Here is a 12,601-nt window from a genome sequence, read left to right on the forward strand (position 1 = left end):
TATACCGCCGAGTAGTGAGGTTTACAGTGAGGTGTTGATGACATTTAAGAGTCTAAGCACACGACCAAAAGAGTACAAGCATATTCCAAGGAAATGATAATTTGTCTCAGATTCGAAACAAACTTTGACATATGTTGTTGCTATTATTCTTATTAGTTTTAGAGGACGATTATTCACTCGAAGTGAGGCTTGTGGATTATCAATATCAGAAAGATTACGAAAATCTCATCAGTGCGCCAGCACAGAAATTAATAAGTACATTTGTGGCTGAGGTAATTCTGTTGCTTTGTTATAAGCCTATTAAATAGTAAATGATGAGGATCGGCAAACGCGTGACTTGAGCAATCGCTAAATAAAAAGCGGAAAGGTGGCAAACCGTGAGAACTAAGGGTGTGACTCGCGGGTTTGCCATCTAACCTTCGACCTAAACCTAAACCTAAACCTAAACTTCGAAGGAAATAAGAGAATCTACTTGCAAATGGTCCCCACCCAACACATCCCGGTTCAATACGGAATGAATGCAATCCAACCCAAACTATCTTTAATTACAAAATATATGAAAATAAGAAAAAGAAACAAAGACATAGTAGAAAGGTTTTAAAAATAATTAGGCGACGTTAAGAACAGAACGGCCAGGTCTTATCTTCATTGTTGGCGCAACCAAAAACAGCCCTGCATGTTACATAGGAAATGTGGTGTCCAAAGGACCAGTTGGTTTTTGTATTCTCCCGTATATATTATATAAACATGCTATAATAAAGAAAATATCTATTTATCTGTTAGTTCTAGTTCTCTCAGAGTTCAAAAAAGGCCAGTCCGTGAGCAGCCATAACGTCCCTGTCTAAAAGAAAAGCCCATGCTGAGTTCTGCGTTTTTGTTAACTAGGCCTGACTCACTCTTAAAAGGCATAACTAGATGAACTGTTGGAGATAAATTAGAATCCTTGGCTGGAGAGTAGCGGAGAGTGACAGGTTTTTCACGACTGGCTTTAAGTGAGCGTCATAAACGCCTTTATGTGACCATGGAGCAAGAGGCTGAAAGTTGCCTTATGTGAGCGCGTTTATAGTGTAAAATATTATAATGGCCGTATTACTCATAGCTGTTATCAGCCAGTAATAAGGGCTTTCTGTCATGTTTGGTTAATGTAGCTGCTTGTCTTTTAATTGAATTGTACGGTTCTTTCTAGGTGGACAACCTGTATGAAAATGATACAAACTACGACAGGACAGAAGTGACTAAACTAAGGTTTGTAAAACACTGGCTTGAAATCTGTTTCTTTTGTTTTCTAATCAACTAGTGCAATTTCTCATTTCTTTTCCTCTTTCTTCATTTTTCACAGTGAGGGCAGTGTCATAGTCTCTTTCGTGGTGTATTTTAAAACTCTTGTCACCGAAAATGAAGGGCTTGCTAAACTGAGAGACGCCGTGAAAAATGAAAAACTTGGTAACTTCACAGTTGAAGCTTTGAAAATAATCCAGCCAGTTAACCCTACGGGATCAACCGTTAACCCGTCAAAATCGAGCCAGAAAGGTGACCTTACAGTTTAAAAGGAAAAACATAGTATTAGGGACCTTAAGTAACCGTGATGTTAATGGCGACAATAACGTCAAAAAATCGATAGCAAGGGCTGATAAGCAAACACAACTCTGTACGTACATGGCCTGAATTTCATCCGATTACTTCGAGTCGTTTTTACTCCCTCAATAACGTCGTTACTGAGGGAGTAATAACGACTCGAAGTAATCTGATGAAATTCCGGCTACCAGTAATCGAAGTCCCAAATATTTGTAGAAAACAGTGGGAACTTAAACTTCTATTAGGCGGCTGCGGCCACCTTTTGCCCGTCCTAACGAAAGTTGTCCCATTGTTGTCACCTCTATCAAGCGGTCATCTAGCGCTTAATACACTTAGTTTGGCTTTATGTGAAGAATATGAGGAGGGAAAATACAGTACAAAATAGGTGACGATCGACTGTGGACCAGTAATGTTGATCCTGTCGCGTGTTTGTTTCAAAATAAAGTGGTGTTTCTGCTAAAGATTATTCGTTAAGCATCCACTTGCCGGTACCCCGAGGGTGGCTGCTTAATGGAGGTTCAGTTATACGTCGTTAAACGTTCTGATGCCAGGTTTCAAGGAGTATTTAAACACGAACAAAAATATTTCTTTCTCTTACTGCACTTGGTGCGTCCTTAGAAATTCAATTTCAGAAAAGTTGTCCCAATTTTGAAAAAGTGATCGCGATACAACACAAACACACGTGATTAGAGTCGTTTACACTGCCATCCCGGTCATCGTTGCTTAAGGTCCGTGTAATGTTAGTTAAATAAACACCTGCATTGCTCATCAGAGTGTATTTATTTTGAAGTACTGCCCATGCTCAATCTAATCCGCTGGTAAGGCACCTAATGATCACTTACCCAGTTGTGAGAACATCGTTTGCATTTCGTTTAAGAGAATGTATGCGGGGTAGCTTTGCCCTCCCCTGCTTTTCGGACGTCGTTTGGGTTCTTCTTCACTCTATACTCAGTGAGCGAAGGATTCCGCCTGTGAACTGAACTATACATCGATCGTGAGAAAATTTTATCAACCTCGTTTGTAAGTATCGTGTGCTGTTATTTACACACTTGTCTCTAACTCAAGAAACTGATAAACGCTTTGACTGGTAGCATTTACTCATTAGAGGCATAGATTCCTAGAACTTACACTTCTTTAGAACTTTTACTTCTGTGAACAGAACTAGAGAATTCTCAAAGACGTTCATATGCATTGTCGCAGTTTGCAGTTCTTCTATACTTAACGCTAACTGGAGACGCTAATTGGTGTGCAGTAGCCTTAATTTCAGTGGTAACGCAGAAACTGTAAAGTTTGAACTACGTATACCTTGTACGAAATAACAGCGTCATAGGAGAGTACTGCTTAATAACTGTCACATGAAAGAATTTCATTCTCCCAGAAGGTCACAGTTTGTCACTCCTTATTTTATCTACTTGCTGTGAAATCGCCGGGATTAACAACAGTAACCACATTTCTTGACACGTGTTTTAGATGGTCCTCCATGGCCAATAATTGGTGGTGCAATCGGTGCAGTGGTGCTGGTGATAATCGTCATTTTAATTGTGGCCTGGTGGGTGCACAAAAAGAGAAAGTGCATAAAGGATACTAAAAGTAAGTATCAGATGACCATCTTAACCACTCGCCTTCCCACATAATAGACCCTTAATTTCTTTTCCTTACCCTTAGCCTGAATTCCACCCGTGTCTTCGAGTCGCAATTTTCCGAGAGTTTGCAAATTGAGGAAAAGACTGAAACTCGGGCGAGATAACATTTTGTTGGCTAGCTATTGTAGTACTATTTTTATTGTAGCGTCTAACTTTATTTGTTTGAGAATGTAAATCCTGATTTTTCTTTTCATGTCCACCCGTCTACTCTACCTTGAAGTCCACAATTCTGAAAGTGAAGTATTGTGAGTACCTTTATCTTTCTCATTCTCGTTTACCTTAATTATTTAGTAGTTATTACTTGCATCTGCCACACAATGCATTGTATCGTCTTTGGTTCAATGTTAGAGTTTCAGTTCAGAAAAATTCTTAGCTTATAAGCTTTGAGTGTTTCTCATTAATGGAGACCACATTAAGCTAACCTAATATACGTCTGATCCAATAAAGTCTCTTTCGCACTCAAGAAAGCTTTCAGAAACCATTTATTATGGTAAACGTCTAAGGACGGGCGATATCTTTTTCCAAGTACCTCACCGAAGCTAAGCTGAAGACGTTCAAGGATCAGAGGCTTTAATCTATGTTGTAATAGGAGCTTTTACCTTTAGACATGGGCAGAATGATATTGAAGATGGTGTTCATGCTAAAGTCAATGGTGGCTATGATGGTCGTTATGCTGATGCAGGACCGCCATCAGCAAACGGAACCAACAGGTTTGTGCAGCAGCCACAGTCCCAGCCTGAGCAGCAGCAGCAGCAACAGGAAGCAGCTGCTCCTCCGGCTTATGCAGTCGTCGATAAATCGAAAAAGAAGAAGAAAAAGGCAGTAGCGGAAGACCCTTACGCGGAAGTGGAGGATCCTAGGAAGGTAAGGAAACGATCACAAGCTTAGAGATTTTCATTCGGGACCGAATACCGGTCATAGTTTGTTGTTGGTGGTTCAGTAGTTCCACTTTGACTGGAGATACTACAAGCAGAAACACCCTAACCTCCTCATGTCGTCATGGTTTCCCTCGCAGGCCTATGTCTTGCGTTTTATAAACTTGTAACCCCGTACACACTTCTAAACCTCATGAATAATTCCTTGTAACACTTTATCTTCTTAATTCTCTCGACATATTGTATCTTACTTGAATTTCAAACGGCTGCCATGCGTCTCTAAGAACGATTAGGAGGTTATGATTTCAGACATTATTTTGGTGTTCATTCAAGGCCGTCCTAAATGTCGAACTGTCAAGTCGTCCGTGTGTTTTCTCGTTCTTTTAGCTTACTGCCTTGAAAAAAATCAACTTCAACAACAGACAAATCTGAAAGGCCGGCAAAATTGGACGAAAATGTATTAGTTGGAAAGACTTGAAAAGCACTGCACCCGCTAGGGATACCTTACAATCGCCTTTGTTTGTATTGTTTACCATGATACTGGGTTAAAAGAACGAGAAATATTTCGGCATGAGGCATTTTTCAACAACAGATGGGCACGAAGAAGAAGAACTTTTGTGGACTGAACAGGCTTTTCCAGTTTTGTGTTCCTGAGTGTTCAGGTTTCTTGCCCTTTGTCCCTGCTCTCTTACATAAACGTATTTGTCTGTCCTGGTAAAATTCAATCTGTATCATATGTAAAATCAAGCTGAGTTAAATAAATCTTCTTGTCTTGTCTTGATGATAAATTCATTAGAAAGTATTTGTTGTTTATTCCATCAAGGACACGGACAAGAAGACTGCTGACCCAAGTACTCATGATTATGCAGTCGTGAATAAATCGAAGAAAAAGAAGAAGGAAGAAGATGAAAACGCTTATGCTACCGTTGACAAATCGAAAAAATCAAAGAAGGTGGGTAGCGGCCATGCTTTATACGCTCATTACTATAAGTTAATTACAAGGTTTTGTGGCTACATCACCAGTGCAGTTTCCCTTTATGCGTGTTTACGACCCAGACATGCTCATTTCACCACCACTTAAGCCTCATTAATTTTTTAGCTTAATTGTTTACAATCGCACAATTTGTTTGTCAGAGTGATCTCTTCATTTTGGCTGTACTGAGAATTTAATTACACAAAACGTTGCAAATTTGTGATTTTGAAAAATATAAAGCTTAGAAATGAAATTTGCTTGTCTGATGTTAACATGAATTAAGGGCTCTTTCGGAAAGTATCACCTTGAAATAGTCAAAAGCACATACATCTAGGTTCAAAACCAACTTGGTTGTGGAAAGCTTCTTGAGTCATCCCTAAGCTAACCATTTCTAAGAAGAAGTGTCTTGTTACAGTGTGACTACTGTAACCGGGCCACTCGGACAAAGTTGACCAATCGAATTACAGGAAAATAACAGTACATTCCGAGAAAGTTGGTTGTGGGCCTATCAGCAGCGCGTAAGTTACTCGAAGCACAAAGTTGAAATATTGATAGCAAACCGTTTTCAAGAAAGCAAAATGTTTCCCCAGACATTGTTTTTCTATTCGAACCTTTACATATAATACCCAGGAGACATTATTTGTTTGACACAAGCTGTTATTTTGTCATCTACCAGCAATTCTTCGCTCCTCAGGTCAAAATTATAACTGACGTTTACGCTTTTTGCCTCCGTCACTCACTCTAACTGACCTATCAGGAAACTCTGGCTTTCTTCAGCGGGTTGTTAAGGAGCCTTGAGATCATGGATCCACATTTTTTAAAACAACTTACTAAGTGCTTTGTAAAAGAACTGCCACCACAATGACGGACAACATTCATCTGTTCCTTCATAAATGGGGAGTTGCACCGCACCTCGCTTTTTAATCAGTATTTGCCAAGTGCATAATTAAACTGTAAAATAGTTTGCTAGAAAAAAAGTGAAAACTGAAAAAGGAAGAAGTTTGAAGCCACCCATCCCCTTCCCCGCTGCTTGTAGCAAAAGTCCTGGCTCTGTCCCTTGAGATTCAGTCCCGTTAACAAAATACAATAATTTTGTTTTATTTGCACCGACAGCAGAAACCTAAAGCACCTGGTGAGGTGCTTTATGCGGACTTGGATGATTTCAAACCAGTACAAGCACCAAGCATGCCAACGGTATCTACTTCTCCTGAACCTTTGGCTCCACTCAAAAGACCGTCTTCTTACCAGGCGACCGAATATGCTGACATTACACAGTTTTTGAAGGGGAATGCTACACTACCTGAGGGCCAGTCAACTGAAATGCAACCCACCTATGCCAACGCTGGCGGAGGTCAAGGAGCTGCAGCTAACAAAGAAAACGCAAATACAGGACGGAAAGGAGGAGACATTGAACCTAAAGAAACCCCAATGTAGGTTTGTTGTCTCAGAATAATATTCTATTGACTGCTGAAAAACGATGATAATTAGTGGGATCTTGCTTTGTTCGTTCTACGCTCTGTGTTCAATTATAAAAGATGCCTTATGCCTTATGAAAAGCGTAGTTTTTCAGCAGTCAATTAAATTTGCTTGCAGATAGAGAAGCCGGCTACTTACACAATAGAGATAGCTTAATATTTTTGAAAGTTTCCTCGATTTTTGCGGTCGTTCACTCAGTTGTTTACATAGTCGTAAGAATTTTTTTAAAATTAGGCGTACTTACGATGTACAAAGTAAAATTATGTACTATTCATTTGCTAGAATAGTGGTTACGATTAATATTTTTGTAGGAAATGTAAGTATTGCTTTCGCTTAATTAGTTTATGCAATATATATAAGTCCACATACTTTTGTAATAATTAATGTGCCTAGATCACCGGTTAATATTGTATTGAGTTTCTACTGTGCTTTCTCAAATGTAAAGTAATTTTTTTTAAATTAAGGAGGTGTGCTATATGTTTTGAAAAAAAAAACATTTGCTTAATTTAGGAGTTGTCAAATAAGTATGTGGATTAATTTTGAATTCGGCAATAAGGTAGAAGTAAAAGAAACTTCAAACAGCAAGATGATACTAACCACCGTCTAAGATCTAACTGGATTGGCTAAATGGCTAAGCGTAACTGCTAAAAATTGCTACCATTTGACCGAAAGGTGTTTTTGGTGGGGTCTCAGAAGCCCGAAAATCACACCAGCAAAAGAGAGAGAAAAAAAAATAGAGAGAGTGAAAAGAAGGAAAGGAGGAGAAGAGAAAAGCACTGGTGGCACTCTCAGTTTCTATATTGCCTACTGTGGACTTTAAAGATAGTTTTTGAACGACAAACATTGGTTGAGACGGCAGAACTTAAGCGCAGTAACATTTTCAAAACATCCAGCAAAACATGTATCACCAGGTTTACCAGTCTTCAGTGATTCCAAATTAAAGCGAGAAGACCACCCTTTTTATTGGAAAATTACATGGTAAAGAAAAGACGATCTAAGGCTAAGTATTCATATTTTATTGTACACTTTGATCCATTAGCGGCAAACACATGCACAGCGTCAAAAAGCGAGGCCACTCGCACATGTCAAGGCGTTTTACTTGCATTCAAGCTGGTGAACTTATACCTTGTAGTCCTGTTGTTAACAGATCGCTTTTGTTCAATTCTAAATTTCGTGTAGGATTTCCATGCCTCCTTGTAATACCACTTTTCGGGTTTTTTTTCTGGATATTTATTAGTACTAATAGATAAGCGAGTAAAATGAACCTCTGAAAACGTTAAGGGAAACATTGTAGACTAGCAATAAAACTAATGCGTTTGATCCGTCACTTCAAGGAAACGTTTTCGTTTTTTTTTGTTCACAATTCAAGTTACGATTTGAAAGATTCTTTTCCGTCTCAACTTTTCTAGCTGGCTACTACTAACTGTAATCTTAGACTATACGTTTAAGGAAACCAAGGGTTTTTGGAAGTAGTCTGAAAGGTGAGCCGTCTCCACCCCTACCCACTTGGAGACGGTTGACATTTCAGACTATGTTGGAAGTATCTAAGCTGCCACATTTTATTTAACTTTTGTTTGGCGGCGTGTGGTGGAGTTTCAAGCAGATCGTCCCTTGTCTCAGGCAGATCGTCCCTTCACTCCACTTGTTTAACTTTCAAGGCGTGTAAATACAAGACCACATGGGCGCAATGCTCGATGATGTAGAAAGTCTTCACGAACTGGCTTCTTGTCAATGTTGTAATAATACATCATGTAATATGTATCCCCCGTCGATTCACCATCCGTAAGAGCCAGTTCGTTCATATATTGTCTGAATGCGATATGTGAATACTGTAGAATTTAAATTTGGCTTAGATTGTTGTAGACACAGGGTCCAAGTTTACGACTAGTGACCTAAATAATAAATTCCCTTTTAATGTCTAGCAATATATTTAAGAAATAATACCAAGAATGAAATCGGTACACTTTATTCTTGATCTAGAATAAAATTCACACTGGGAATATATTAGATTGTTTTCTTCGATTCGTTTCATACCTGAATTCGATTGCAAATTGAATATTTGAGATCTTTGGTGATATTTATTTTTTCCTCTCGTGTTTTAATCACAAGCTTTTGTTTCTGGATAGTGGATATGCGCGCGTGTATCATTTTTGGTAGACTTTTTATTGACCATTTGTTCTTTTGTCTTATTTTTTGTCGGTTTCTTTGCCTTCATTCATTCACTGTACATTATATTTGAAAAGTTTATGACAAGAAGGAACTGAACCTTTGTTGTAACTAGTTTTGTTTTAAAAATGTTGTTAGATGTCTTGAAGAATACTCCAAGGATGGCACAGCTTTTTATGCCTAGTTGCGTTTCAAAAATCTTACTTGGGTTGAAACTAAACGATGAATAACGATAATCAATTTTTTTTTCATATTTTCTACAATGATGTTCAAAACATCGATATTAATTTCATATTTGACTACCCCCTATATTCTTTCCAATATATCTCCATAATCTGTAGCGTTGTAGTTATAGTTAATGGGTTATTTTACATTAGCAGTAGAGAGGACGTTAAACGTCGAAAAATATATTCATCATTTAAAGCAGGAAATTGTGCGAATGTCTTTTAACAATTGTCAGTGATACAACGTCGACACGGAGCTTAACTTTTTAGAGGTGATATTCAGTTTCAGAATGATTCTTTTCCGGCATTTTAACTCATTTAAATCCTTCAAATGCTGGATCTTGTATTCTTCCCGGTGTGCCCCGCGATGAAATTCGATAATCGATAAAATCGATTGTAATAGACAGGAAAGACGTCATTTACACTGTTTTCCTGCTGTGTGACATAATATACTTCACTGTTACCTCACTTGTTAAATGTTTTTGATATCTCGATAACCTAGAGTGATACCTTAATTACTAACATTACTAAACTTTCTGGGCTACTCGCTATGGAGTAACCTTTGATATGTGTGGTAGTTGGTTATAGAGCAAGACATCTAGATCCAGAATGCAAAGGACGTGACCACTCATATGATTTGTGAAATGCATACAGGCGGAGCGATAAATGATTTCTTTCAAACGGTTTTTAGACCGGGTACCATGTCCTCATTCCTTGAGTATTCAAACAAAATTGCCTGAGACGACGGCCTTCTGAAGTTAACTAGTAATTGTTTGAGATTGATTTTCACTTGCGGTGTAATACAGCTGGAGTCTAAATCAGAGGCCGATACGTAAGCAGGCTTTACTATTCTTCATCGTTTGAGAGCAAGTGAAAATTCGCAACTTTGACAATCTGACTTTCATTCCATCATTAGCGCGGTAGATTCATAAGCGGGAAAGAGCAAGAGATCAGCACAGTTGGTTAGTGCGCGGCCTTCTGTGCGTGAGGTTCCCAGTTCGATTCCTGGGTACGACCTCAGACTCTTGTTTCGACTTCTTTCCTTTCCGTGTAGCTTTGAGAAGCTTTAAATACCCATAAAAAGGAGCACTGATGGAAAGACGGGTGTAAAATGAGTGCAACGTCGTGATTTAGGTTCATGGTACTCGTTTAAATCACGTATCCACTTGTCCTGTTGGTGAAGCTTTCTACCACACATATCGTTATTTCTAATATGTTTTTTTAAAATGCTTTTATTAATGCTTTTTTGTAGACTAATCATTTAAGAGTGGCTAATAAATGCTGATTAATTCGATATGCCTGTGTCGTGTTTTCATTTTGTTTCCACTCAGTCGCTTACTTGCCTATAACCATGGGCTTACGTTGGGACCAGGCTACGCACTGGAAGAAAAAGGCAAAAAAGAAAAATCGGCCAGTGAACCGAGCCGAGCGGTAGTCTGGAAAAGGGAAGGAGAAAAAAGGTCGACCTTACCCCCCCTCCCACTTCAGCAGTCTAGTCCACCGCTTCGGTCGCCGACGTTTTTCGCTGTTCCACCCAATCTCGTAACCAGAGTCTTCTGGCTTGTTGGTCAGCGGGGCGACGCAAGGATCCCGTCAGGGGGGCAAGGGTGGTGCGGCAGTGATGGGAGCACTCCTCCCCCACCAGCCCGGGTTCGAATCCTAGCGTCGACGCCATATAAGGGTTGAGTTTGTTGTTGTTTCTCTCCCTTTCCCGAGAGGTTTTTCCCTGGATTTCTTGAAAACCAACACTCGATCTAGAACGTAGGGACACGTTTAAGCTAAGTTAACTGCTCCTTGGGTAAAGATATTACATGAAATTACAAGAAAAATTCCCCCACTGCGGAGCCGGGTCCCAGGCTAGGGCTCACAAGTGTTTCGGACTGTGCAATACATAGGTTTTTAAAAAAGTGTTATGGAAACAACAAGCTTGTCTGCTCGACTCAGTGGTAATCTAACTGCTTATTGACGTGAAAAGCTGTGATTCGTGAATTTTGTCAGTTTGCTACATTTTGTTTGTTATTCCATTATTTCTTGTTCAGTAAATAATCCTAGCATTTGCGAAATTTAAGCGTCTAGGTGGCACCAGATTGCATCTCAGTACTTACAGTTTCAAAAATGTCCGGGGGAAACTTCCCGGACCTCCCTAGCATGTCAAACCTTCGGCGCTCCTAGCGTGTGCTAAGGCGCCCATATTGTATCTCCCCTCATGCAATATGCTCCACCAAAGCTTACAAACAGAAAAAGCCTTTGAACGCCCTATAGCTACCACTGGACTCTTCTAATTGTAACTCATTTTTTGGTTTGTGCCCAGACTCTAATTGAGTTTCAATTTGGGCGCAAAGCGAGGAAAAGGGGTATGAAAATCGGCTAATATCTGTTACTCCTTGACCCGACCAGCTGGTTCGCCGTTTTTCACATTTTTTAGGAATAAAAGGCCGAATTAACGCCTCGGACGTTCAATAATCCAGGGGGCCCCGCACTTAAAAAACTGTGAGTGTGAAGATTTTGCAATCCCAGTTACATCACTTTCGTGTACAGTGAAACCTGTATTAAGCGGACACCCTCCAGGAATGCTGTAGTGTCCGCTTAATACAGGGTGTCCGCCTAATACAGGTTTCGATAGATAACGTCATATGAGGTGTCAAATGCCATTAAAATGAACAGTGGAAACGTTTAGAATACTCCCAGAGACTATGACGATATAGGTTTGCATTAATTTCTTTATCAAAATGAACCAATTGATCATAGTACCATAAACATAGATTGCAACTCAAATTTGAAGAAGTCAGATGAGTGAAACAAGCTCTATACAAACAAAACTAAATAAAAAACAACACAGTACGGTGAAATTAATCAATAGAGCTCGTCAAGTCAAGTTTTTAAATGTAAAAATCGACAAATTTGTGGGTGGCAATTCGAGGAAATCTTTCGCATTTCCGGTGTCTGGCATGTTGGGTGGTGGAATTTAATTACAAGTGTCCTTTTAATACAGGTTGGCCACAATAGAAATGACCATTTCAGGTACACAGGTTTCATTTAAAGTAGATAAGGGAAATAAATTTTGGGACTTCGACTACTGTCCGCTTAATAGAGGGTGTCCGCTCAGTGTCCGCTTAATGCGGTGTCCGCTTAATACAGGTTTCACTGTAGTGTGATATGTTTCTAGAGTATCACATGTTTTAAAGAGAAACTACCTACTCTTGCTTCACTTTAAGAGTTCCTAATTAAATATCTTACCTGTTAGTAGTTTATAGAGAATTCTACTTGCATCTTGACACTACTCGGGTGCGATCTCCAAACATGAATTCAAAGGCAAAGTCATTTAAAATAAGGGCGATGAAATTTGAAAACACACGAATTTATTTGATAGCGACGTTTTCATTTCCCGTCGGTGTGGTCGTTGCTGAACTTAACTAATTTTAGTTATGCGCGAAACGTTCAAAAACAGGCTCATTATTTGAGAAAAATGAAAAAATAGTTATGTTGTGTACTAACTATTCCATGACATGACATTCTTGTATATGTTTCTGCACAGGTAGCCCAAGCTCGAAATATGAGCATCGGCGAGCATCGGCATTGTTGCGTAACATTCAAAATATAAGGATTTGTGTGGGAAAAAAGCCTACCGTTTCTGTAACCTACGAAAATGAAAGGATTTCAATTAAAAAC

At 39.2% G+C, this 12,601-nt stretch overlaps 1 protein-coding gene across 1 annotated transcript in view; it reads left to right on the plus strand.

Annotated features, from left to right (window-relative positions):
• The window catches only part of LOC140949637 (hemicentin-2-like), an 81,311-nt gene extending 71,087 nt beyond the window's left edge, over positions 1-10,224 (plus strand). The window contains exons 15-22 of the mRNA XM_073398789.1: positions 157-272; positions 1,187-1,245; positions 1,340-1,530; positions 3,046-3,165; positions 3,439-3,463; positions 3,824-4,082; positions 4,917-5,045; positions 6,180-10,224. Coding sequence (XP_073254890.1) covers positions 157-272; positions 1,187-1,245; positions 1,340-1,530; positions 3,046-3,165; positions 3,439-3,463; positions 3,824-4,082; positions 4,917-5,045; positions 6,180-6,500 — 1,220 coding nt within the window. The 3' untranslated portion in view covers positions 6,501-10,224. The remainder of the gene's footprint in view (positions 1-156; positions 273-1,186; positions 1,246-1,339; positions 1,531-3,045; positions 3,166-3,438; positions 3,464-3,823; positions 4,083-4,916; positions 5,046-6,179) is intronic.
• Positions 10,225-12,601: the final 2,377 nt, after the last annotated feature.

The sequence above is a fragment of the Porites lutea genome, chromosome 10 (genome assembly GCF_958299795.1).
Source record: "Porites lutea chromosome 10, jaPorLute2.1, whole genome shotgun sequence".
NCBI lineage: Eukaryota > Metazoa > Cnidaria > Anthozoa > Scleractinia > Poritidae > Porites > Porites lutea.